The 27,685-nt window shown below is 37.8% G+C and overlaps 1 protein-coding gene across 1 annotated transcript in view; it reads left to right on the top strand.

Moving 5' to 3' along the window:
* LOC106489999 (protein adenylyltransferase SelO) overlaps positions 1–25,236 on the top strand; it is a gene marked incomplete at its 5' end in the record, with an annotated part of 29,095 nt that extends 3,859 nt beyond the window's left edge. The window contains 11 exon segments of the mRNA XM_013949310.2: positions 7,690–7,759; positions 8,379–8,451; positions 9,218–9,301; positions 10,763–10,892; positions 11,567–11,611; positions 11,700–11,781; positions 11,871–11,963; positions 15,050–15,129; positions 16,712–16,755; positions 22,615–22,694; positions 23,013–25,236. Of these exon segments, the coding sequence (XP_013804764.2) occupies positions 7,690–7,759; positions 8,379–8,451; positions 9,218–9,301; positions 10,763–10,892; positions 11,567–11,611; positions 11,700–11,781; positions 11,871–11,963; positions 15,050–15,129; positions 16,712–16,755; positions 22,615–22,694; positions 23,013–23,135 (904 nt within the window).
* Positions 25,237–27,685: the final 2,449 nt, after the last annotated feature.

Here is a 27,685-nt window from a genome sequence, read left to right as displayed (position 1 = left end):
TATGCAAACATCCTTCTTCTAATTATTGCTTTTCCAGATTAAAAGGAAAGAGAATAAAAATTCATTTAAATTTTTCAAAAATGCATTTAGAACTAATTCTGCTTGAATCAAAGAAGGCTAATAAATGTACTTTTTTGGATCTTTTCTTAGAATTAAGGAAATTTGATTTTTTCAGCTGATTGTGTTTTAAATTTTGTTTTGTGTTCCAAGTGTGCTCACGTCTGTTCTCCAGAATATCAGACTTAAAAAAATAAATAAATGTCCTTCAGAAAAAGCCCTGTATTAAGCTGCTACATGGCTAAGTTTCTATGTTTGCAGAAGACAGAGTGTCTGTAAATCTCTCTAGCATTAATTTTTACACATTTTCTCTGTTGGAGTGCGGTGTTTGTAAATGACATTTTGGGTGGTCTGTTCACTGACTTCACCTTGGGACCTTTTGCTGTTAGCTATTGATGCAAAACTGTAAATCTGTGTGAATATCAGCAGGAAAGCATCTGGCAAGGTTATGTCCTGTCTTTGCTGTCATCTCAACAAATTGTTCAGTGCAAAAATAATACGAAATTACTCCTTAACTGTGCACAAATTCTACTGAGTACAGATTGTGCCTTAGTTCTGCTGGCAAATTGGTTAAATGTCTGGCTCTCTTGACTGTGCTGCACAAGCTTTCCAGACAGCTTGTAAGGCTTAATTTGGAAAAACCCCAGCTGATATCCATATTCTTCCCAATGGGGAGCTGTTGTACGGAGGCTGCTGAGATGCATTTACAGAGTTCTTGTCAAGTCTTGGCAAAAGCGTGTGTAAGAGCCTCATATCTTATCCCAGAACACCCAGCAGGTTGATTTGCTCTATTAAATTCACGTACTGTGCTCCCAATAGGATGCTACAGTTTAGGACTGTACTGCCAGATAAAGAACATTTCTTCATATGGTGCCATTTTAGTCACATACTGGGGCTTCCAGTTAGCAGTGTTATGCATTGAGTCAAAAAACTGAGCAGTATGCATAGTTTTCAAAGTGAAATGGCCCTTGATATTCATGCAGAACAGCATGCAGGGTGCTTGGGAAAGTGAAGTCTAGCCCTTGAGCTAGAGCTGGCGGTAGGGGGAGGTGTCATCCGTCCATCCTTCTCTGAGCACCCTTCCAGCTTCTCTGACATAACAGCAATGTCAGTGTGCCGTTTCCTGTGCTTGTGCATGCAGCCAGTCTGCTGCTGCCTTCTCTCCAGTAATGTTACCTGCCAACTGCAGGGGCCATTTGAAAACTCTTTCTAGTGTGAGAATATAGGTATCTTTATGTGGCTGCTCAGTGATCTGGCCAGCTCTTAAGAGATGCTGGTCCATCAGCTTGTATTAATAAGTAACCAAACGCTGTTGTCTCCATGGATTTTCTGTCAGTAATAAGAGAAATCCTAGTATTCTGCAGGAATTTTGTAGAGATCCTGCTAAGTGTTACATAACCAAAAAGAAACAACCCTTTTGGTAGATGTCTGTTCAAAATGGTAAAATTTAGTAGCATTATTCTTCTGACCACCTCTCTCCCCTAGTGCTCTGATGCACACGCTATTTTTGTTAGTATACTGGGTTTGTTCCTTGTTTTTGAAAATGTTTGTTTTTCTTGAATGATTAGGGTTTTCTTCTTCCATCTCATTTATGTCAGCACTTTTTGTACTTACTCTTACAGACATACTAATCATACATGATTATTCCCAAAAGAGTCTTTTCTGGAAATTTTTTTGTAATGTTGCTTGTATCAATACAGCTCCAGTAGTGGAAGTATCACAGAGAGTGAAAGTGTAGACAAACCATCCTGCAGCCTCTGGAATTTTATCTGATACACTTTAAATGTTTACAAAGCAATGCTTTTAATATTTCCATTCCTATATTTTTTTTTCCCCTCCTCCCTTTGGAACAAGTCACTGCCTGTTCTTTGCAGTTAACAGAGAACATTCAGTTTGGATGGCTACTAGATGCTTTCAGAAATAACAGTAGAATAATAATTTAGTTTGGAGCCCTCAGTTACTATGGCAGCTAACCTCACTGTATAAGAATTAAGATAAGTTATTCCTTATAATGTTTTTTCATATATTTATATGCATACACAAATACTACTAATACATACTAAAGTATGTAAAAACATAATCTGATGTGTTCTGAAAATTTAACAGTTAGGAGTTGTTTGAACTCTGTATGACTGTCTTCGGTCATATTTATGAATGCAGTATTAGGTTTGCCTCTTGTTCTTTTCTGTTTACCCCCAAGGAAAGTTTGATTCTGTCTTCTGTACAGTCTTCTGAAAAAGAGCTGCATGGCCCAACATGGGTAAAAATCAGAGATGATTTATGTTGGCTCTTTCTTTGCTGCTAGCATCTTTGATGGAATTCTGATATTAATGCAGTACTGGAATTTTGCTAGTGTTTGCTGGTATAGTGCATCCTATCAAACATATGAAGATTTGGAAGAGTAAAAAGTATCAATTGCTTTCCGGAAAATTAAACTTCTTCATTAAAATGTGTATATAGTAATGTTATGCATATACATCTGTATATGTTGAGCATTCATATAGAAATATGCATTTAACTATGGATATGTAAATTATGTGTCTATATAAATAACATAATTGCTTTTATGATGGGATTATTTTAATTTTCTGAAACTCTGTTTACATTTAAACATATGTGTTTATATTTAAGGTGCAATAGTGCTACATCTTGCCAAATCATGGTTTCGTATAGGATCCTTAGAAATCTTAGCTCATTCTGGGGAACTGGATTTACAAAGGTTCGAATTTTATCTTCCTAGTAACTGTATTAATTCTCATAACAGTCAAATATATTTATTAGAATGCATATATACAGTTGGAATTTAGACATAAATTATTTAGAAAGGAAGATTACATAATTTAAAAAGAAAACCTACTCTTTTTTTTTTTCTTAATAAGCATATGAATGATCTTACCTCATAAGGATAAAAAACCCTAGATATTTTTAAAGGCCTGTGTCTTACAAAATGAGAAAGTCTTTATAGCTACAATAGTGCTGGTAACTAACCGCTGTGTACTTTTGTTTAAGAGGAACTTGTAAAATATAGAATAAGCTCCTAAATTTCTCACTGTAGCCTGTGAAACTAAATTAACAGAAATACAACATACCTAAGCTACTGATTTATTTTGTATGATGTATGCTTTCCAATAACATGTAGAATTAGGAAAGTATATTGGATAATAATTTATTGTGCCGCTTAGCAGTATTAATTTAGTGATAGGAGAACTGTGTTATTCCCTTTCAAGCAATTGGCAGGACAGGTTTTTAGTTCTACTGTAAATACTTTGAAGTAGTAGGATGTATTGGCCATTCCTCCTCAGGGGCTGTGCACTGGTTGATTATCGCTTGCAATAGAAATTGTTGTGGGGTGCTTAAAAAGAAAAAAAGAGAAGTAGCAGCAGTTGTACATGGTTGTAACTGGCCATTCAAGATAACTTCCTGTGTGCGGGTACACTGTCTTTCTTTCCGTTTGTTTTGAAATCTCACAACAGATTTTTGTTTTAAAACTGAAAGACTAAGTTAAGGAACTGAATTTAAGATGCAGCTGTACTGCACATTTTTGGCTGAAATATTTGTGACTTCTTGGATTTAATGAGCATGTACAGATCACTTCTACTCATGCAGAGTAGATGACTCCTTCCTGCTTTTTTTGGAGGGGGGCCCCAGAAAGAGTGGCCGAGAGCAGTCAAGGCTATCGTGACTGCCTGCGCTTCCTCTTCAGAGAAGATTTCTCCTGAAAGAGAACTAGGAAAGATGGAGGAAGGGGAGAGTTATAGTGACAGGGTAGCTGGCAAAAGACTGCTCAAGTCAGGATGCCTCCAACAGGTGAATGCAGCCAGGGAAGTGCGCATGGGATGTGGCTATGGAGGACCCTCTTTTACCCCTCCTGGGAAACCTGCATGCTCGATCACCTCCCTGAAATGCCGGTACACCAATGCACGCAGCATGGGGAACAAACAGGAAGAACTAGAGATCTGTGTGCGGTCGCAGGGCCATGATCTCATTGCCATTACAGAGACATGGTGGGATAGCTCGCATGACTGGAGTGCTGTCACGGATGGCTACGTGCTTTTTAGGAAAGACAGGCCAGGAAAGTGAGGTGGTGGAGTTGCTCTTTATGTGAGAGAGCAACTGGAATGTATTGAGCTGTGCCTAGGGGTGGATGAAGAGCGAGTCGAGAGCTTATGGGTAAGGATTAAAGGGCAGGCTAGCATGGGTGACACTGTTGTGGGTGTTTACTACAGGCCACCTGATCAGGAAGAGGAAGTCGATGAGGCCTTCAACAGACAGCTGGAAGTAGCCTCACGATCCCAGGCCCTGGTTCTCATGGGGGACTTCAACCACCCTGATATCTGCTGGAAAGACAACACAGCTAGGCACAAACAGTCCTGGAGGTTCCTGCAGAGCATTGGTGACAACTTCTTGACACAGGTGGTGGAGGAGCCAACAAGGAGAGGTGTGCTGCTGGACCTCGTACTAACAAACAAAGAAGGACTGGTGGAAGATGTGAAGGTCGGGGACAGCCTGGCTGCAGTGACCATGAGATGGTGGAGTTCAGGATCCTGCGAGCAGGCAGCAGGGTACTAAGTAGGATTGCAACCCTGGACTTCAGGAGAGCAAACTTTGGCCTCTTCAGGGACCTACTTGGAGTAATCCCATGGGTTACGGCCCCAGAAGGAAGGGGTGTTCAAGAGAGCTGGTTAATATTCAAACATCACCTCCTCCAGGCTCAAGAGCAGTGCATCCCTATGAGTAGGAAGTCAAGCAAAGGAGGCAGGAGACCTGCACGGATGAGCAAGGAGCTCCTGGCAAAACTCAACCAGAAGAAGGAAGTATACAGAAAGTGGAAAGGGGGACAGGCCACTTGGGAGAATTATAGAAACATTGTCAGAGTATGCAGGGATGTGACAAGGAAGGCTAAGGCCCGTTTGGAATTAAATCTGGCGAGAGATGTCAAGGACAGCAAGAAGGGCTTCTTCCAATACATCAGTAGCAAAAGGAAGACTAGGGAAAATGTGGGCCCTTTGCTGAATGGGGTGGGTGCCCTGCTGACAAAGGATACAGAGAAGGCAGAGTTACTGAATGCCTTCTTTGCTTCAGTCTTTACTGCTCAGGCCAGCCCTCAGGAATCCCAGACCCTGGAGGCAAGAGAGAAAGTCTGGAGAAAGGAAGACTTTCCCTTGGTGGAGGAGGAGTGGGTTAGAGATCATGTAAGCAAATTTGACACCCACAAATCCATGGGCCCTGATGGGATGCACCCACGAGTGCTGAGGGAGCTGGCGGATGTCATTGCTAAGCCACTCTCCATCATCTTTGAAAGGTCATGGAGAACAGGAGAGGTGCCTGAGGACTGGAAGAAAGCCAGTGTCACCCCAGTCTTCAAAAAGGGCAAGAAGGAGGACCCAGGGAACTACAGGCCAATCAGCCTCACCTGCATCCCTGGAAAGGTGATGGAGCAGCTCATCCTGGAGGCCATCTCCAAGCATGTGGAGGACAAGAAAGTGATCAGGAGTAGTCAGCATGGCTTCACCAAGGGGAAATCATGCTTAACCAATCTGATAGCCTTCTATGATGGAATGACTGGCTGGGTAGATGAGGGGAGAGCAGTGGATGTTGTCTACCTTGACTTCAGCAAGGCTTTCGACACTGTCTCCCATAGCATCCTCATAGACAAGCTCAGGAAGTGTGGGTTAGATGAGTGGACAGTGAGGTGGATTGAGAACTGGCTGAATGGCAGAGCTCAGAGAGTTGTGATCAGTGGCACAGAGTCTAGTTGGAGGCCTGTAGCTAGCGGTGTCCCCCAGGGGTCAGTACTGGGTCCAGTCTTGTTCAACTTCTTCATCAGTGACCTGGATGAAGGGACAGAGTGCACCCTCAGCAAGTTTGCTGACGATACAAAACTGGGAGGAGTGGCTGATACACCAGAGGGCTGTGCTGCCATTCAGAGAGACCTGGACAGGCTGGAGAGGTGGGCAGAGAGGAACCTCATGAAGTTCAACAAAGGCAAGTGCAGGGTCCTGCACCTGGGGAGGCATAGCCCCATGCACCAGTACAGGTTGGGGGTTGACCTGCTGGAAAGCAGCTCTGCAGAGAATCACCTGGGAGTGCTGGTGGACACCAAGTTAAGCATGAGGCAGCAATGTGCCCTTGTGGCCAAGAAGGCCAATGGTATCCTGGGGTGCATGAGGAAGAGTGTTGCCAGCAGGTCGAGGGAGGTGATTCTCCCCCTCTACTCAGCCCTGGTGAGGCCACATCTGGAGTACTGCGTCCAGTTCTGGGCTCCCCAGTACAAGAGGGATGTGGCACTACTGGAGCGAGTCCAGCGAAGGGCTACAAAGATGATTAGGGGACTGGAGCATCTCTCTTATGAGGAAAGGCTGAGAGAGCTTGGCCTGTTTAGCTTGGAGAACAGAAGGCTGAGAGGAGATCTTATCAACGTGTACAAATATCTGAAGGGAGGGTGTCGAGAGGATGGGACCAGACTCTTTTCAGTGGTGCCGAGCGACAGGACGCGAGGCAACGGGCACAAACTGAAACACAGACACTTCCATCTGAACCTGAGGAAAAACTTTTTCACTGTGAGGGTGACAGAGCACTGGAAGAGGTTGCCCCGAGAGGTTGTGGAGTCTCCTTCTCTGGAGATATTCAAAACGCGCCTGGATGCAATCCTGTGCACTGTGCTCTAGGTGACCCTGCTTGAGCAGGGGGATTGGACTAGATGATCTCCAGAGGTCCCTTCCAACCTCAGCCATTCTGTGATTCTGTGATTCTGTGAAAGAGGATGTCCTGGAGCAACCAGCTAAAATTCAGCGGCGATAGGTTGGACACACCTTGAAAAGGTCAGGTTGCTGCGTACTCTGATAAAATTATCACAGTTCGAGGGGAATTTGGTGATTTGCTCCAACAATCCGATTAGAAAGTAAAATCTAGATATCTGTGTGCATAGCCTTGCTGCACTAGCAGAGATCCAACCCTACCACAGATCCAACCCTAGCCCGGCTCTCCTACCCAACTTGTAGGTGGTACTTGCAGCTTCCCCAGTCGGTGGCCCTGGCTGGCTCTGATTGCCTGAGGACCCTATAGGGGGCTTTTAAATGTACTGAATGTCAGAGGGACTACTTTAAAGATCTGTAAACGTGGGCATCTGACAGGCACTGCAGTGGTTATGCATGTATCCCAATTTCCCGAGCTTGTCATGTAGCAAGTTTATGTAGCACTGTTTTGGGAATGGCCACTTACTATGTCAAGTAACCCTACTTCCTAAAAATTCAGCCGTAAAATTTTCTGAGGGGAATTCTGATATAGAGTTATTCCTTGTAATGATATGCGTTTTTTGAACATTTAACTGTTTTTTGGTAAAAGATTGATGTTACAGCATGTGAAAACAGATCCTGTTGTACTCTGAAAATTTAACATGAGAGTTATTTTAAGTCTATGATTCTCCAGTTATAAATATAACTGGAGCATTAGGTTTTATCTCTAAGCATTTTAAAGGGCTTAATCCAAAACCCACTGCAGTAAATAGAGTTTTCTCATAACTGATTGCAGCAGGCTGTAGATCAGCATTTAGCTGTTGAAAAATAAGAATTTTGAATTTTCAGTTCTAAAAGTACCAATTTTATTTAAAGAATTCTGCATTTCTTATTACAGAAGATTGCTAGACTTTGTCATCCAGGAACATTTTCCATCAATAGCCATGAATGATTCAAATAGATATCTGGTAAGTCTTTGTTAAAAGTTATTTTATTTTCCACAAGCATGTGAATAAAAAAAAAAAAAAAAAAGCTTTTCAAAGTCTGCAATTTTAAAAAGTCTTAAAATTTGAAATAAGCTGTAAGTTTTTATTAGCAGAAGTTTGTAAATATTCTTCTGTAAAAAAAAATACTATTAGTTTCTCTCTGAAAATCCAATATTAATATTTTTTTTCACAGTTTTTCATTATGTAAACATTTATTGGTAGTCTTCCATTTTCAGGGGGTTTTTTTGTTTGTTTTTTTTTCCTCCTACTCAGATATTAAGTGAACAGTAGTCATGGAGTGATGAATTATGCTCTTCCTTATATTAATATAGTATATATATTGTCTTCATTCCATTTAAGAATTGTTAATTTCTCTTAGTGCATCTGTGTGTGTTTATATAGCTGTAGCCTTTGGTGGACGAGGTTAATTTGCAAATCAGATCTTTTAAGAATGTGAATAAAAAGTCCTGACAGACATAGATATAGGTTTAAAAATAGAATGTATGGAATATTTCTAAAGTTAATCAAATTTTTATGTTGTTTATTGTATTCTGTATTTTTGATTGAGAGGACTTGAAGTAAAACATGTATTTGATTTTAGGAATTTTTCTCTACAGTTGTATTAGAGACTGCAAATCTGATTGCACTGTGGGTGTCTGTGGGTTTTGCACATGGTAAGCTGCAGTAGATACTATTGTGGTATTGGCTTTACAGGAGTGTCTCTTTATAGTTGTGTACTTAAAGGTGGATTTTGTACTGTCACGTTTAATTCTCTTCAGTCTTTCTGATATCTTTGTCTATAGCAGTATCTGTTATCCATTAATATTATACAAGTTCGTCATTAACAGTTAAGAGAGCTTTCTGATTTTTCAAAGTATGACTGTATTTGACAGAAGCAAGGAAGAGAACAATGTGGGCTCCTCAGAATTGCTGTGATTGTCTGATGTACATAGACTGTGTATTGATGTCGTCTAAAAGTTTCATTACTCTGAATTTGATGCATCTGCATAAGAACCTGACCTTTTATAGTGTATAGGATAGAGTGCTGTTCACCTTTATTCCAGATTTATATTATGAAAAATAAAATAGCACTGTGTTCCTAAGACAGCACACAGTCAATTTGCAAAGAAAAAAACTGATCAGTTGTGCAAGATACTCTTTCAATACCATGTGGCACTGAAAGGAAAAGGAAACAGTGCCACCTAGATGTAGAAACCAGAAGCAAGATAATTGAGAAAACGGTTTCTAGTTTTCATGCTTAAAATGCCTGCCAGATCAAGGAAAAAAGACACAAGATTATTTTCCAGAATCTGATCTCTGAAAGGTAACTGCTCCAAGGTTTTCTAGGTTCATTGGATTGATTTCACAGCTAATTTTCTAGGCTACAGAATTCAGGTGGAATTTTTACTTGTGTTTTTCTTTGTTGTTGTTTAATTCTAGGTATATGCAATACAGAAAACTTCAGTTTATTATCCATAACAATAGATTATGGTCCATTTGGATTTATGGACTCCTATGATCCAAGTGAGTACAGTGCATGTTTTTAAATGGATTTTTTGACTTAAAATAGATTCCATATATTAGTTTATGTAATTTCTCTGTGCATGAAAACTGTTTGAATTATTATCAGAAAAATCCTGAGTATGTCTATTGTCTGTAGTGTTTTAGGAAAGAATAGTTACATTCTAGATCAGAGGCCAGTTTTATGATACACTATACAGGTTCCGTTTCACGTTCTAAAAAATTCAAAGATGAAATGTTGCTATTAAAGCCAATTCTGTGAATAATCTTTCCTATTGAACTTCATCAATTGAACAGATGCTACAACAGAGACCTAGAACACTGAAAATTGCATATGGCTTTAAGCAACCAAAAGCAGAAGTTGTATATGACTTAGAATACATCATGCTCCATCTTTACAGTCACAGCAGCTAGTTATATACAGCAGGAAGAGAAATCTTTCTTTGAAAGTATGAACTCAGTTCATCTGGGATTGATTGATTGTAGGTCCAGTATGTACATAAGTGCATGTTATTGGATTGTTGTTTGGAGGCTGCATCTGAGTAAGGTTCAGAACCAGCAGTGTTTATCTCACTAACTGTTTTCATGAGACTGCAGCCTCAAATTAAGCAAGTCTCATGAGAATAGATGTTATACAATTTATATCATATTGAAGAAGTCCAAACTGAGTCCTTAAAATTGAGCTTTCCTAGTTTTAGACCTTTCCCTGAAACCAGAACCAGAAGAAATGGCTTAGATTTGAACTGATCACCAGATCTGACAGGTATATCTGCCTTAATGCTCCATCTGGTATTAAAATCCTCAGAAAATTCAGGCAATGCTATATGCATTGATCAGCTTAGCTGCATCTGATCTGGGTAAGAGGTTCATGCTGCATCCATTCTGAGGTTGGTGCTGTAGAGTATCCAGAAGTAGAATGTAAGCATATTAGGCATTTATTATCTCCCAAATGTGGATTTGCATAGTAGAATATCTTACCCCTGATTTTTCAGAAGTGAATATATAAAGCTTGGTTATACAACTAAACAAATCTTGTTCAGGTGGCCTATTTTTTTTAAATGCATTACTTTTCCAAAGATGTACATAAATCCTGAATCTGAACATATGATTATTTGTTTAGTCTGTTATATGTAGTAAACAACACTGAATAAAGCATGGCTTTTAGTGTAAAAATTGTCTGTTTCTGTTTAAACATCTGAATTAATTTTGTGTCTTCAAGTAGGAAGATGCCACTTGCGACATCTGGAAACTTGCTCACGAAGGATGTATTCCTTAGATTTGCAAATATTGAGTTAATCTAGTCTAAATAAATATGCTTGTGTTCTGAGTTTAAATATTTAGTACCTTCAGGACTTTTATTAGTTTGCTGTTTAAACATAAAAATGAATGAACATCGCTATTTTAACATTGGTTATTTATTCTAATTACTCCATTGTAGAAAAGTAATTTTTTTGTTTGAAACAGATTTTGTTCCAAACACATCTGATGATGAAAGGAGGTATAAAATAGGAAACCAGGCAAATATTGGGCTGTTTAATCTGAACAAGCTGTTACAAGCTCTAAAACCTTTATTGGATCCCAGGCAAAAGCAGCTGTAAGTAATCCTTAAAATATCTTAACACTTAAAAGAACTAGTGAGATCGGAGAGACTCTAATCACCATCTGCTTAGGAAAGAGAAGGGTTAGCTTTTAAAATATAATTTCTAAATGGAAATTGATTCTGGATTAATTATTGGCCAGAATAAGGTAGAGGGAGGGGAGGACTTTTTTTCCATTAGTCATAAATCATAGCAAAATATGACTGGAAAGCAATTCAAGATGTTGTCTAGGCCATTCTCCTTTCCCTAAGGTAGGACCTTTACCTGTAGTTTCCTGTTACAAGTTTGTTTAGGTTGTTGTTAAAGATGCCTACTTATGCCTTCATACAACCTTCTTAAGTAATGAGGAAGTATTTTAATATCCTACTGCAAAGATTCCTAACATGAATCTTGTTTGTGCAGTTAAAGCTCATGACTTCTTACTCACTGTGAAAACTAAAGACAGATTGTGATTCTTTCTTTTTTGCAGCACCTGTTTATGTATTTGAAGTCTGCTAAAATGTTTCCCCTCAGTCTTCTTTTCACTACAAATCCCAGTTGGTTCAGAATATGGAAGTTGTTAGATATCAAACAGAAGTCGTTTTTCTCCTTTTGTGTACAGCAGGGTTGCTGTACGCAGCACAGTAGTATTGTAATTCTGTAGAATTTGACATTTCTTTTGTTTTTACAGAGCTTCACAGATTCTGGAGGAATATGGTAAACACTACTACATCCGGTATGTTGTTCTAGAACTTAAAATTTGTAGTCGTAATATTGTAAAATATGTTAGGTGACAATTTACTTACTATTGTTACTATTTTCAGTTTTGCAGAACTATTCAAAAGAAAACTGGGTCTTCTTGGGGAGAATGAGGATGATAACTATTAGATTGCTTTTCTCCTAAAAGTGAGTTTGTTTTGCTAATTTTGTTGGCCAACATCTGAACTGATATCTAATACGTTAAAAACACTGATAAAGTATGTTAATTTCACCAGCTCATGGAAGATACGAAGGCTGATTTTACAATGACATTTCGACAGCTCAGTGAAATTGCTGAAGACCAGTTAAAGGAACTCCATATTCCTGAGGTATTGATTAATACACACATCCCATTTTAGGAATACTCAATATCAAATCAGGTTGGACATAATGCTGATATAATGAAGGACCCCTGATATAATGGAGGACACCTGAAGCTGTGACTTGCCTGTGAAACGTGTGCAATTGTAGCATTATTAAGGGACAGGGAGACTAAGGGACCTGTATCTTGCTATCATCCTCTGTTAAGTCTGTGTCTGATAATGAAGGATATGTTAACCAAGACTGCTGAAGTCAACTTTTCAGCCTCTGGTATAGGTGCAATATGAGTAGTCATAAACATTCATGCACACATAGGAATGTCTTCACGTTTAACATGGGTCTCCTGGACACCCTTAGAAACTTGTTTGTAGTTAAAGATCTTTCTCCAGCCTGAATTGTCATCTGAGTGTACACAATATTTTTACAACTGAAATATTAGTAAGAGCTTTCTTCCCTGCAGCTTTTGGTTTGTTTAAGAATTCTTTCTGATATTATTTCAGAAGACACAAGCAAAGCTGGACAATGCTTATGAGAGCAATTTCAATCTTGGACCCACCAAATTTACCTAAAGTGGGTTTACAGGTTGGCTTAAACCTCTGTTCTCAAGCCCATCAGCTTGTCTCAGTATCTAATGATAAGTGAGATCCCACCTCGTAAACTCTTGCTAGAATCTCAGCCTGTCCTGGCCTCTGCCCTTCCCTGAGCACAAGATTGGTCCTAAATGTAGCCTAAAGCCTAGGAATGCATAGCATAGGTCCTGCTTCGTTTACTGTTCCATCCCATCTTGCTACTAACTCCCACCAAACTTATTCTTCAGGGCCAATTATTAAAATAAAAGAGATTTAAGCTTTCCAGCAGTGGAAAGAGATGAACTTCATAGCCTGCATATGGTGCAGCCTTCAGAAATGGAAATATGACTGGAATGTTTTGAACTGGAGTAAGATGCTTACCAAGTAATAATCACATAAAAATGTAGAATGGAAATTCTGAAAAGGAAGTTTGTAAGTACCAGATCTGGAAAGGAAAAATGGAGACCTTTTCACAGGAGCCAAAAAGATTTTCTTTCTTTAGACAGTACCTTTTCCATGTGGCAAGTATTAGTCACTTTGGGAAACTTTGTTGCCTTTCTCTAACTTCTGGCTTATTTCTGTTTGTCTTTGAATCTAATTTAAGCCAAGAGAGCAGGTGAGGTTTTTTAGGGAGCAGAATGACCTGGTGCATAAAGCATAGAGTGAAAGTGAGAAGTTATTGTTTCTTTTTCTAATTATGTCCCAGATAATTAAGTGATCTTGACCAAATTCTCTGCTTTTCAGTCCTTTCTTCTGTTAAATAAGGGGTTTTATCTGACTTTTTGTGTGAGCCTTAAGCCACTAATGGTTAACAAATTGAGATTTTCTAGTGGTAAGCAACAAAAATGCAAAGAACTGTAGCTGTGGAATTAATCATTTGTATGGAGAGGAGATGGGTGTGTTTGTAAGAGAGGGTATTTTTGTCATAGAATAAGAGGAATTTTTCCATTTCTTAGCAACCTGCATGTGCCAGGAAGAATGGAAGCCTCCCTCATGCACTGCGGAGTCACTCCCAGACTCCTGCGGTAGTGACATTCATGGCAATTGCATGTCCCCCTCTTTGAAGGCGCAGACTGGGAAGCTTTCTTGCTTTTCCCTAACTTCTGACTTATTTCTGTATGTCTTTGAATCTGATTTATAGATCATGGTGTAATTGTGACCTTGCTACCACTCTGAGGGTGGTCTGCAGCCTTAACTGGAAGTGGTTGGGGTTTTTTTTGTTTGTTTGTTTTCTTCAGACAATTAAGTAATTTAGCCCACAAGTTCTGAGTCCCAGAACTGATGTGGTAAAGCAGGTACAATTTTTTGCAGGTAAAAAAAAGATTTATTTTTTTAAAGAAATTTTTTATATAAAAGTTCTCCTGTTGTTCACTCATGCACTAACACTTTGTCGGTGGCAAATTAGGTTCACTTGCTGGTTTGTAGATCACTGAAATATTTTTCTTTCGATGCGGATCAGAATTGATCTAAGAATGCCAGAAGCCTTCAGAAGCACTGCGGGAATCCTTACATTCTAGTAGTGACTGGAAACCTTCTGGTGTTCCTGCTAAAGCAGCCTAACGCTGCACACCTTGGAAGAAATGCTTGATGTCCACGTTCACCTGCTGTTCACATGCTGGACCTTCAGCTCTTAGTCACTTCTTTAATTTTAACTCATTTTTATACTCAAATGTGTTTTTCATTATATTTTTCAACTCCCATTCCTTTAAAAAACACACAGAGATGTGATTGAACCTTAGTTTCATTCATGCTTTTAGTTTCCCTTGCTTCACTTCCCCTCCCCCGCCTTTTTTTTGTATGTCTGCTGTTTATCTCCTTTTATCTATGTTCATTTCTTTCCAATCTGTTCTTTCTGTGAAGTTCATGTTTTTGGTCTGTAAGCTTTGGCTACTTTATTTCAACCAAACAATATAACACAGTTATTAATGCAGTGTAGCCTGCCAGGGAAGCCTCGTTTGTGGTTGTTGTCCAGCACCGGAGGTGGTAACCCCAAGTTCTGGTTACTCTGTTTTCCTTTTCCAAGTTTTGACTCTTTTCCCTTCCTCCCCTCCTCCTGTCTCTATTAATCTCCACAGTCTTCTCCTATGCCTGTAGACTTTAAGTTACCCTCTTTCTCCACACCCTGTCTTTCTTTATCAATATCTTCCCCTTACCCCCCAATTTTGGAAAAAAAAAACAAAAAACAATCTTTACAAATAGATCCGATCCATGTACTAAACTCAGAAGAGAGTAGCACCTAAAAAATGGGTCAGTGGATAAACTAAAGAAAAACAGGAGTGAAGTCTTGGAGGTATTTAGGTAGGATTCACCATAACAGTCATGGATTAATATGGAGGCATCACACTAGCAAAAAGAAATAATTTGAATATAGAGGAAAAGATACTAGTAGAGTTTTGAGGGAGAAAATTTGTTGAGGTCATCGTATTGTTCCCCCCATCCTCTCTTCATTCATTTGTTCATTTTGTTTTTTGCTTAATGAGGATAACATTCTGTTTACCTGCCATTAGCTGTTTCTTTCTCTTTAGGAGTTCTGGGCTCTGCAGGATCTGGCTAAACACAAGTTATTTTCAGGATGGGTTGCTATGTACCTCTTGAGGTTAAATCGGTAAGTCTGATGCAGTTCCAGGTTTAAAAGTAACAGCAGGCAGGTAGGAGGCAAATTCAATCTACAGTGACTTGGGTCAGATTTTTCATAATCTTTTGTGGGTCCAGTAACCTGGCTTCAAATATGCTTTGATAAGTCTTTTTGTCTGTGTGGTTCTAGATTCTGCTAGCTTCCATAATAATTGCATAATTGTAATATATTGTCTGATTGTATTGTAGTTCTGTTTCGACACACAGGTATATAAAAATGACATGGGAGGAGTGGTCCGTATTTATTGTCCTTCAGCGATCATTCAATCAGATTTCTTCAGTTAATAGTTTTTGTTAAAAATATCAGTCCTTCGGATTCATTCCAGAAATCCAAAAGTCAGGCTGTGAAAATACATAGGAATGGATAGTGTTTCATTGCTGTTAATACTGATTTTTTTCAAATCTGTTTTGCATATATAATAGTATTGCCTTGGAATGGCAGGGAGTGGACGTTGAACAGTTGTGAAGGCACAGATTGTATTTGGAAGCCACTGGTGTTGTGCAGCTAGTGACTTTTATGTTAGAACTTCCTACCAATTATTTTGTCATAAATCAATAAAGAATACTTTCATTTCTCCTAGTCATGTATGCTATGCATGGCTAATAATAGTGAAAAGAAATATGTATTAGGTACTTGGGAACTGTAGACTGGTAATACAATTCTCAGGGAGGAAATCAATGCCAGAAGTAAAACTTAGAAGAAAGTGTGCAACATTTTTCAAGTATAATCATTCTTAAAGATTTACACCTGCCTCCCCTGAACACAACAGCAGAACACTTAATGATTTTAATAGAATATTTAAAAAAATAAATAAGCATAACACTCATTAGCTAAATCAATTTCAGATTTAAACAAAAAGGCCAAGTTGGATAAACTGAGCATGCTCCAAAATTCTTGCACAGCAAATTTTATTCATATTTAGTGTTATAGCCGTACTATAAATTTATGGATACATATATAGGGAAAGAGAGAGAGATTGAGAGATTGAGATTTTATATATATATATGTGTATATATATATATATATATATATATATATATAGCTATGTTATATATCATAGCTGTGTTGTAGATTTGGAATTTATAAAACCCACTGGAAGCATGAGTGTCACTTTTCTTGATGCATAACTATATATTTGCACTTGCAACTTAGAGTGGGGCACAAGAAGTTAGACCTACAGTGTGAAACAAAACCTCTTGAGAATATATTCGTTACGGGTAGTTGCAATCAGCTATTGTATCCTGGATGCACAATTTTTCTGAGGAAACCCAGAGGAAGTATGTCTATTCCAGTTCTGGAAAGATGGAAACTGAATATTTCATGGCTGATGTCTTGAAGAAGGATTAGCAGAAACATGAAAGAAAAAATCCAGTTAATGTTTGTTTAGTTCTTGTAGTTCAAACAGTGAAATTGCTTGCTTGCCTTCTGTTTACAGTAGACGGTTATTGTAGTGAAAGGGAAAAAGTGGAAAATGTGGCATGAGTAAGAAAAATAAAATGAACAACATTGACATTTACCTTTTTTCTTTTTTTGATTTGTTTTTCTTGTATAGTAACAAAGGTGATTCTGACACAAAGAGAAGAAAAAGAATGGCAAGTAAGTAAAACAAGTTAAGCATTTAGAACTTTTCAGAAAATCTGAAATGTTTTGATAAAAAATGTATTCCCAAAAACTCACAGTCCAGGCACCAAGTATTCATTTAAATAAATTATTGTGGCTGTGACAAGTTAGTGGTCTGAGGACAGATTCAGTTCTTCATCAGATGGACTAGCAAACTTGGTTGTTGGTGATACAAGAAAAATTGGGGGGGGTTCCCCCCCACACCTTTTTTTTTTTATTCTGAGGGATTTTTTTTTTTTTTGCCTTTTTTTTTTCTCCCTCTCTCTGAGTTGCTTGATTTCCAGGGAACTGTGCAAGATTCAGTTCTTGTTTTCTCTGTGGTGTGGAGAATAACTGAATAATTGTGTTTTGTGGGAGTCTTTTGCTTCTCCAAGCTAAATCCCATAACAATCCAAATAAATTCATATGCTTGGTGATGGCAACTAGCTATTTTACATAGGTTTCTTTAGAGTTAGTTATTTTTCCTTTTGAGAAGCACTGAAATGTACTGTTTTTCTGAAGAGGAGAAACGCTAGTCTCATTACACTGCTGCAAATCTTGTAATACTATAAATTCCCTATAGCTATCTCCAGTTTCACCCAATGTTGTTCTGATTAGGATCTAGCCATGTGCATCTGGCTAGGCCTGTATATACATATATACTTCCTACATAAGTCAAATGATCATGAAGTTCCTGGGCTACAGTAAGGCTCTCTTCCTCCTTAGTGAACCACCCTTTTCCCTTCTTAAAAAGCAGAAAAAAAACCTTAATTTCATTGTCTGCATTTATGAAGAAATATAGGTAACTTGCAGAAGTAACTAACTTGAAGATATGAGATTCATGTACATGTAAAAAAAAAAACCCTCATATCTTTGCAGTGCCATTTCACTTTAGATAGAACATATTCATAAGTGCATGTTATTATTTTAGTCATTTGAAGGGTAAGAGGTATTGTTCCAAATTTCAGTATCTATTTAAAGCCAAACACTCTGCACAGTGATCCAAAAATTGTGAAGTACAACTTACTCTTCTGTGTTATAATAAACTGCACTTCTTTCTGCTATGCAGCATTAAGCATTTTGCTGCTTGTTTCTTAAAAACGGAAAAATGGTGTTCACTTTTGAAGTGGTTGCTTTCGTCTACTTCTCTGAACAGTCCCAGTGAAACTAAGCTGAAATGAGAAGCGTCAATATCTGGGTTTGAAGTCTAGACATTTAGGATGCTTACTTGATCTGGATTTTATTCCTAAATATCAAGACTATTTTTTTCCCTTTAAAAATATCCGGCCCTTATCCCTTTCTGCTGTGAATACAGTCATAGGCATATCAGTTGACTGATGCCTAAGAGCGTGAGATAATGGAAACGCACCACGGCCACTAGTCCAAGTTGCCCTTCTCTTGATTTTGCTGTTTTTGAATGACAGAGCACATGTTGGTTCATGTTTGCGGTGGCTGAAATCACAGGTCGTGAAGACCAGAGGGTTTTTCCTATCAGTATCCATAAAGGGCGCTCTGAGCTACGTCACACCAAGTGAGCTATAGAGATTGGAGCGATCTCACTCAGCGGCCTGGTTATGTTCTACTCTGTATCAGCTCTCATTTTCCTATTTGTTTATCTGCTATCTTTTGTTTATTATTTTCTTTATTTTTGCTTACATTTTTCTTTTTCTTTTTTCTCTTACTTTTTCTTTCCCCTTTTTTGCAATTTCCATGTCAGGAGTTGCTGGGCCTTTGGTCTGATGCATGCTTTGGTGCTTGTGGACTTCATTTATTTTTTTTCCTTTTGATTCCCTTTAAGAACTTAAGAATTATTGACTTATGGGCACCTGGTTGTGTGTATCTTCTGATTTCTCAAGCTGAACTTCACCTCGGTGTCTTGAAACGTTGGATATGCTCTGGCTGCTATCCAAGCTGTAACTCTTCATTACAAAGTATGCAGCTCCCTTAAAAGGCCCCTAGGATTTGACTTTTCTTGAGAGATGCCCTTCCTCTTCTGCTTTATCTGCTTCTCCTGAGTGCGAGGAACATCTTTTCTTCAAATCTCCACCTCCTTCCCTGAGCCATCTGGAAATGTGACAGTTCGCAGAAAGATCCCATTAGGCTCCTGATCCTGGCACACTGGACTAGGATTTGTTGGAGTGTTCAAGTATGTCCAAATCCTTTCTACATCTTAGAAAGAATTCAGGTTTCTGATGGGTACCACCCTGTTTTTTTCTGCACCTGCAGAACTGGGCCTTACTCATGAAAGGAAGGTGTGGTTCTGAGTGATCAAATACCCTATTTACTTTAATTCTGCTGGTTATTCTAAGTACAGAATGGTAGAGGTACTGGATTTAGCTGTGTATCGCAACAAAAACAGTGGATCTGAAATTCTGAAAATTGTTCAGAGATTTTTTTTGTGGCTGTGCAATAAACTGTAGTAAACTTGTGAAAAGTTCGCCTGTAAATGACAATGAACAATTGAAAATCTCTGGACAAAAGGGAATGAAGCAAATGCAGGATCTGATCTAATTCTGCACCAGAGGTATTATAAGGTTCACTGTTATGCTGCTCTGCAGGGCGTTTTATTTACATCTCTAATGGAAATGGCTGTACTCTTTTGTTAGATATTGATTCGCCACTCTCTTCAAAAGCTTTGATTTAGGAGAAAGATGGAAGGAGTTTGCACTGAGTTACAGTAGTAAGATAGTAAAGACTACACAGGACACAAATTATCACCTTCATGCACCTTCATGTTTGCATCCTCATTTTCTAAGGCTCCATCCATTTTTAAGAACACTTCTTACAGTTTTACATGCATCTTTAGAAAGTTAATATGAAAGCAGCCAACAAGAAGAATGCAGTAAGGTTTGTTTTTGTTATTTATATTTTGGTAGGGTTAGGAAGTCTCAGCTGTGGCACTCTGAGGCACTTAACTGCTTTTTCAATGTTTCCAGCCACCCTGCTTTCCTCAGGTAAAATTTCATGCTAAAAACTATACAAACAGACTTCTGTTCTTCTATGATGTTTTTGAATCTGCTTTTAGAGAAGATTATAACATTTTGAGCTTTCATTCCAAATCGGAAAGGATCCCAGTCTGGGGATGATCTTTTGCAAAACAGCATCATGCTTTTCTAAATGCATCTCAGAGGATCCTCTGGTATAGGAGACGGGCAAGACGAGGAAAAGGTTTTGCTCCCAGGGAAACGCTTCTGCTGTGCTACTGATCTCAGCTTTGGTAGAAGTCCAAAGTTCAATGTGCAGAGATTCATGGTGTAGTTAAATTTCCCTCCATATATTTGGTCATTGCTCCATGTTCCTCAAGTGGAGCTAGCAGGAATTCCCAATAGGCTACTGATGTTAATATGCTACTGTTTGTTTTATTTTAAGTATGTGCTTCTACAACTGTCTCTTGTCAATACAACTTGCAGGACAAGCCTGGCTCAACTCGATCAACTGTGTCACCTCTTTTCTTGTTAAATACAAAACTGTCATGGCTCTGTAGATTTTTATATGGGCAGGTGAAGTCCCACTAAGTTCTTCTTTGCTGTCTTTACTGTTGACTGACCTTGAATATGTTGCCATTAACTTCTCATTATTCATCACCTTTCCCACATTATTGAGAAGTGTGGTAAATATCTTAAGTCCCAAAGTACGTTACATTGAAGCATCTGAAGTTGGTCACTTATTCAGTTATCTTTACTTTTTCTCTCATCCTTCAGTTTTTAGTTCTAGTAATGCTTTATCTTGTACTGCATAAACTTAGATTCTTAGGAGTTTATCCAAATCCCAATACAAGTCTATCATCTTATTTCTTTATTAAAAAAATTTGTAGGATAAATCATAAAACTCTCATAAGGGCACAATTTTCTTTACGAAATTTCTTTATTCTTTTCTTATTTATCTTATTCTTTTATAATTCTCATGTCAATTGTTTTAATTCCAGATATTTTTATCTCCACTGTGAAACTTGTCAGTTTGCAATTGTTAAGAATATTTTCCTGGGACGAATATTCTCCTGCTAATATGAATCATACAAAAAATGATAATTCACATTAAAACCATGAGTCATATATTAACTTATTCAGCTTTTCAGTATTCTTTTTATATTATCATACTTCACTGCTGAAGATCTATCTACTGAGTTAAATCAAATACTTGTCCAGAGCAAATCATTTTGCCAAGAGGGAAGACAAGATTTCTTTAGTGGTTAGGGAAAGATGTTGGTATGACTATGTAGAGATGGCCAGGGCTCCCAGCAGCGAGTTGTTGGCCTTTGTTTAATATATATAGATACATATAGAATGACACTGTCATGTTAAAAAGCAGAATGTCTGTATCTAGATTGATTGCATCTCAGTCTTAATTCTTAGGGAAGCCAGTACCTACGCATTGTGCTAGAAAGTCGTTAGATTACCTAGACAACTTTTATCATGCAGGGAGAGCATTCCCTTTGTCTGGCTTTGTGCTTGTTTAAGAAGTGACAGTGCCACCTGAGACGAGGTGCTTTTGGTTTCAGCCCACATTCTTATTTTATAAGAGCTTCACCTTCTTTGTTCTGGCAGGAACATTAGTGGCTGGAGTTCAGTACTTACAGCAGAAAGTGATTTTTGTCATTTACTTTTCTCAATAGTAAAAAGACCCATTGTGTAATGCTGCTGTATGTCAAATCCTGTGGCTTAGAACTGCTATAATTTGTTTTTCAATATAAAGAATATAATTGTATTGTGATACATAAAATAATTACACAACTGCTTGTTCACTGATTATATAACTTCAGTAAATTCTAGTTTGTTATGTGGATAAATGGTGCTTTTCAGAAGCAGTGAGTATTACAGAGAAGTCTGTTCACTGCACTAAGCACTCATTCTGTCCAGGGGATCATCAAAGGTTTATGAAGTCCTGCGATTGTCTGTCCACAAAACCTTAGCAAGAGCAAGTCATCGCTTTTCTCAAAGACATCAATTGCCTTGGTAGTCAGCTCCAGGATAAACAAATTACTTTTGCAAGCCGAAGAAGCACTATAAGGAGATACAAGAATAGAGTGAAGTGGGAAATGGGAATAGATTAAACTTAATCTCTTTATCTAAAATACTTTTTTTGATCCTTCCCCACCTCATTTATTATTTGTAAATAAATTAAGATCATAACAAATTGATTTGAGGAATTGAATAGAGCGAAATTTGGGATGGTGAGCAGATGATTTTGAGGCCTTAGGTTCTGATGAATGCTATGCTTTCTCCAGTATCCTCTTTCAAATATGCTTTAGGCATATTTATAAGAATATTTTATATAACTACAGATTTTTTTACAGATTTTACACAGCTATAGATTTTTTTAAATAAATATTTCATGTTAGTTCAAACCTTGTGTTTTATATAATATTTATTTCATACAAAACCTATTGGAACATGAACAGGAAGGAGAGGAACAGATGAAGTTTGTGTATGGCCATAAATCACAGACTTTTGGTTTCAAGGCCACAGGTGATAACGCCTCCAGTATCACTAATCTCTTCATAGAATAATCAGTTACTGACTTTGGGAAAATGTGCAAGAAACTAGGCCCTAGTAAACTATGCTTTTGAAAAGTCTGCTGAAGTTCATATCTGGAAATCCTTTTCCTATCAGTGTGATCTTCAATACCATTCTTCTAATTTTTCATATTAAACATAAGCAATGGTACTTTGGCACTGGTACTTGTGTGAGTTAAAAAATCCATATAAAAATGAATAGATTAATTCTTTTTACTTCTTATGCCATTTTTTCTTGAACTGCAAATTAAACCTTCCCACAGGTTTCAGTGACTTGTGTGCTGCTTTTTGCTTTTACTGAACTTGTGTAACTGAATTTAACATGATTTAACTATTGTTTTCAGCTGTTAATCCTAGGTATGTGCTTAGGAATTGGATAGCAGAATCAGCAATATGAAAAGCAAATTTGAATGATTTTTCAGAGGTAAAACTGGTTATTTCTTTCTTGATGCATTTATATTATTAAAAAATTTTTGTTGTAGTATGGATTCAAAGTGTGAACACTTTGAGCAACAGTGTACTATATAATGCCAATAACTGTTAATAGTATTAATGTGATTATGAATGCCATCAGTTATAATATGAATAGTATTGGTTATAAAACTGATAGTACTAGTAATAGTAAGCAATTAATGGAACAATTTCTAGAGCCAGGACAGTGCTTTGTATGATGTGGCAGAGATTTTTCTTATTTAGAGGAAAACATCTTGTACAAAAATTTACCCGTTTTAATTGCTTCCAGGTTCACCTCCTACAGCAGGTTTTACAACATCCCTTTCATAGACAACAGGCCGCAGAGAAAGCAGGCTACTCGCGACGTCCACCAGATTGGGCCAGGGATCTTAAAGTAAGCTGTTCATCCTGAGAGAAAGTTGAATGAGTAAGAAAAAAGGTCAAGGTCAGAGCTCAGGCCTTCAAATGGGATTAAGGAATCAAGCCACAGGAACTTCTCTCCTTTATTCTTTGTGGACTGGAATCTGCTACTCTCTAGACGAGGTCTTGACCAACTTTATAAAAATAAGGAAATGGACTGCTGTGTATGGTTGCATCAAAAATTTATATTGGCATTTATAATTCTTTAGCTGTGCATTAATTTGAGTCTCAGTAATACAGTGCTGCCAAACTATCACAACTTCTCAAAATTCATGTCTTACTGGTTGAATCTCAATAAGTTTTAATGGCTGATCAATTTAAAATCCATCTATGCAAGTTTTAATTATACAATATTTTGATGAATTTTCTCACTTGCTGTGACACACTCTCCAAATATATTTGTGTTCTGAAAATATAAATGTTCCAAAGTCTTTTGCAGAGTTGGAACAGGGAATGATCTTACACTTAGATCCTGCTATGTTTTCTCTCTTTGCCCTTGTTGTGTCCCGTTAAACTGCTGAAAAAGATTTAAAGGACATTGAATTAAATAGTGAGTGACTTTGTCTATCTCAGGAATGACTTGCCCAAGAATAACTCTTGGTGCTCTTTGCCAGAGTCAGGTGCCTCTCAGGCCTAGCTCGCTGCTCTTTGAAAGTTTCTCTTTTGATAGTATTGTGGAGATTGATGGTGCACAGATATGAGTCAGGAAACTTCCACTGGTTGGACATGGAAAAAGACTTTCCTGAAAGTATCTCATTATGTATATATTCAGGTCAATGTGCCTTTCATATCCAGCCAAATGATGCTGCAAGGGGCTAACAAAACTGTTATAGGGAAAATATTTAAAATTCAGCTTAAACTGTTACATAATAGTCCTTTGGATTGCAAAGGCGAGAGACTAGTCTTTGTTTTGTGAATCGGGTCCTGTTATTCATTCTTGTTTGACACTCCAGTTACACGTCACCAAAAAAGAGTATATAATTAAGCCAAACTGATAGGTAATCAGTCAGGTGCAATGTTATGCTAGAAAGTTTACAGCAAAAATCATTTATTTGAGGGCTCTGTTACTTCTTGACCTTACCTTGGCTCTTCTCAAATCCAAAATGGATTGTTCTAGAATCTCCAAATTTCTTGAGTGCCACTTGACTCTGAAATAGAGGCTATTCAATGGCATAATTAACGTTTCACAAATCTATTTCTAGAAATATAATTAGTAGGAAAAACAGTTCTGTATTATTAGAAATCTTTCAGTGACAAAAAAATATTTGAATGCCTTTGACTTTAATCAGCACAATTATTCAGGAACTCCTGATATACAGTTGTTCAAATATAAATAATAGTATCATAATGTGAGGCACAGTGTGTATGTATTTAACTACAGTTTCATGAAGATCCTGACCAAATTTTAAGCAACTTACACAAGTTCAGTCTGGGTTAAATCGCAGTTTTGATGATTGTATTCAAAACTGTGGCTGATGCTGCTCTACTCTAGAGGTGAGCTTTCTGCAGCAGGTATTTAATAGTCTCAAATGATATACGGACCAAGGCTATGAACTTTATAGGTAGAATACTGTCTTTAATGTGTCATTCATCAAAATATTTTTTCCAGTATAGGAAGCTCAGTAATTTGCTGGTAGCAAGAGAGCTCTGGAGGATGCAAGAAATGCAAGGTCACGTGGACTAGTTCTAATATACAATACAATTTTAGGATATATGGAAATGTATTTCTTACGTTTCCATTTCTGAAATTTCCGAAGTTTTAAGAATCCTTTGGTTCAGTGTTCTCTGTTGTTGCTTTGAGAAAGTATGTCGTTCTTAAATATTTCTCATTGTAAGGCAATAATTGTTAAATATTCATGACACTTTTTCCCCAGAATGTAAAACCAGCCGGGTTTCCAGTGCATTTGTACTGGCAGTGATGGCAACAATAACAGAATAGTTTCAGTATATATCTTTCAGTTCTTATGTATAATCTGAGGTTGTACATGTAGTTTCTATGGTATTCCTACTTGTTCAATTGCAAGGAAGATAACTTTTGCAAGAGCACTTGGAAATTAAATATAGATTTTTTTGTTTGTTTGTTTAAGCCAAAAGGACTAGTTTCTGTTCTGCTCAGAGCCAACCATTTTCTAAGCATGGTCCAAACATAAAAGTGAAGTCTATCTTTTCCCGGAATATCTAATCCTGAAACTAAGGTGCAGGAGGCTAGACATACTGCAAAATCCAGACATAGGTTGCTTTATCATTAGTAATCTAAACTTGTGTGTAAGCATTCTGGCTATAGTGGGTTAGATGGGATTTAAGTGAGAGGAGACGTTGACTTGATACACTAGTAACATGTAACCGTTCTACTTACAAAATTTAGCATGGATAAAGCAAAATGTGTTTATGTGGAGGAAATCAACACTGGACACAATGGATCAGCATCTCAACATGAAAGTTTGCAGCTGCTGCTTGTAGCTGTGTAGCCGTTGTAGCTTTGTGGTTGTAGCTGTTTATCATTTTTGACATGCAATAGTTACTGATAGAGGCAAGCTAGAAATATAAGTGAAGTGTTTTTTCCAACTCATTTTTACAAGAGCATTGTACGTTACTATAGTGATCCACATGCATTCACCACAGGATTAGACTGCTGTAGTGTATTTGTGTTATGTACCAGGAAAATGAAGGTGAAGCCAGAGAAGAGGCCAAATACTTATTAAGAAGGAGCCTCACTTTGTGGGCATGTAACATTCCCTGTGAAGGTAGTAAGTGCTCTTCTGCTGCCACTGGGATTAGTGCTCTGGCTGGCAACACCTCTACATAAAAGCAGTAAATCCTAAAATCCTTACATTGGCTCCTGCCTGCTCTTCTGGACCTGCCTCTTCCTTCATGGTACTGTATGTAAACACAACAGTGATGTAGGAGAAGGTTGGGAGTAAAAATACTGTAATGGGTAATCAACCAGGTGATTATTTGTACTCTCTAACTTTTTCTATATTGGAGAAACAGTTATGAGTGTCAGCAGTGGTGATCCCCTGCATCTAGATTTTTCATTGCCAATCTGCCTTTTTACTTCCCGAAACCTGATGGAAAACTGATCTCCTGAAGTAGGTCCTTCTTCCATGTCAGAGTGATGGAACAGCCCAACAGAAAAAGCTGCTGAGACTGCTTCTATTTGAGGTATGGAAAAAGGTTAAAAATAACGTGCTGTGATTTCAGATCTTTTCAGGCTAAAATTCTGTTCTTAATAATGTACATATTACCTAGCTCTACAGGAATAAGACAATTTCATATGGCAATAGGTTAGACAGAGGAGGAGGGAATAATTTCTATTTTTTACAAATGTTTTGATTTAAAGTTTCTGTTCTATAAAGCATAGTCTTGGAAAGGAAGGTTTTTTTGTTTGTTTGTTTTTTATATATTTTGCAGCATCATTTTTTCCCATTGAATAATGCCAGATAATTGTGTGTCATTAAGATGGTAGTTCTGTTCTGTTCTTTGAAAGGAGCTTTTGAACACTTACATTTCAGAAATTCAATGCAAGTATGTACCTACACAAGATTGATGATAGTTAAAACACTGAGATGATTAGAAATCTGATCTCTGGAGTTTTCTGTAGGCTTTGGTTCTTTTTATTTTGAAGAGAGCTCAACTTTTTTTTCTGTGCAACATCGCTAAGTATATGAGTTATGACTGACTACAAACGTTAAAAAAAATATATATATATATATAGTGCTGTGACAAAAGAGAAGGGAAGAAATAGGGCAGGAGGCGGGGCATTGTGAGAAGTGTAAATGCTAAGAAGGCTGTGTAAAACTCTATGAACTCAAAGAAACTAGCTTATTGTGCAACATTTTTCCAAAGACAAATTCTGCTTTATTTTGATGATGGTTATATATTTCATTAAAAAAAAAAAATCCATTTGATATAAAGATAGTTGGATAGCAGATAGCTGTGTCACTTGTGTGTGTCAGAGGTGCGCGCTTAACAGCTCTTCATAAAACGACACCCAGATCTTTAGCATTTAATGATTCTCTGTATTGTTTAAATCAATCAGGTATGAAAAAAATTGGAAGTCATTAATCTTTTTTTTAACCTACTTCTAGCTAATATTTTTTTCTTCTGCACTTAGAACTAAGGCTTGTACTTAATTGGCTAAGCTTATGAACCTTGCACTTGTTTCGAGAACATTTCTCAGTTTGGATATTTGGCGATGGTATCTTTTGAATGCTTTAGCCTGTCAGTTCAAAACTTCTAGGTAACATTTTTGTTATCAGTGAACAGAGCTCTCCTGATGAGAGCTTATTCCTCACTTTGAAAGTGAGGAAACTGGAAGACCAGTAGGAGTTGCATGGGCTCTGTCTGTATTGGTAAATAAGAGGGCCAGGGACTAGTCCCTTGCCCCAAGAACAGGTACCCTAACTGGTCATGTTCACACTAGGGGGGACCTCTGTAGGGAGAGTCAAACTGGTTTTAGTCTTGTCCATGTCTTGTCTTCTGGGAATGGTGCCTGTCCTGTACTTGAATTGTGTCTGGGACTGTGTTTAGGCACTCTTAGGC

This window comes from Apteryx mantelli, chromosome 2, assembly GCF_036417845.1.
Source record: "Apteryx mantelli isolate bAptMan1 chromosome 2, bAptMan1.hap1, whole genome shotgun sequence".
In the NCBI taxonomy this organism is placed as follows: domain Eukaryota; kingdom Metazoa; phylum Chordata; class Aves; order Apterygiformes; family Apterygidae; genus Apteryx; species Apteryx mantelli.
This window is presented reverse-complemented; position numbering and strand designations above follow the sequence as displayed.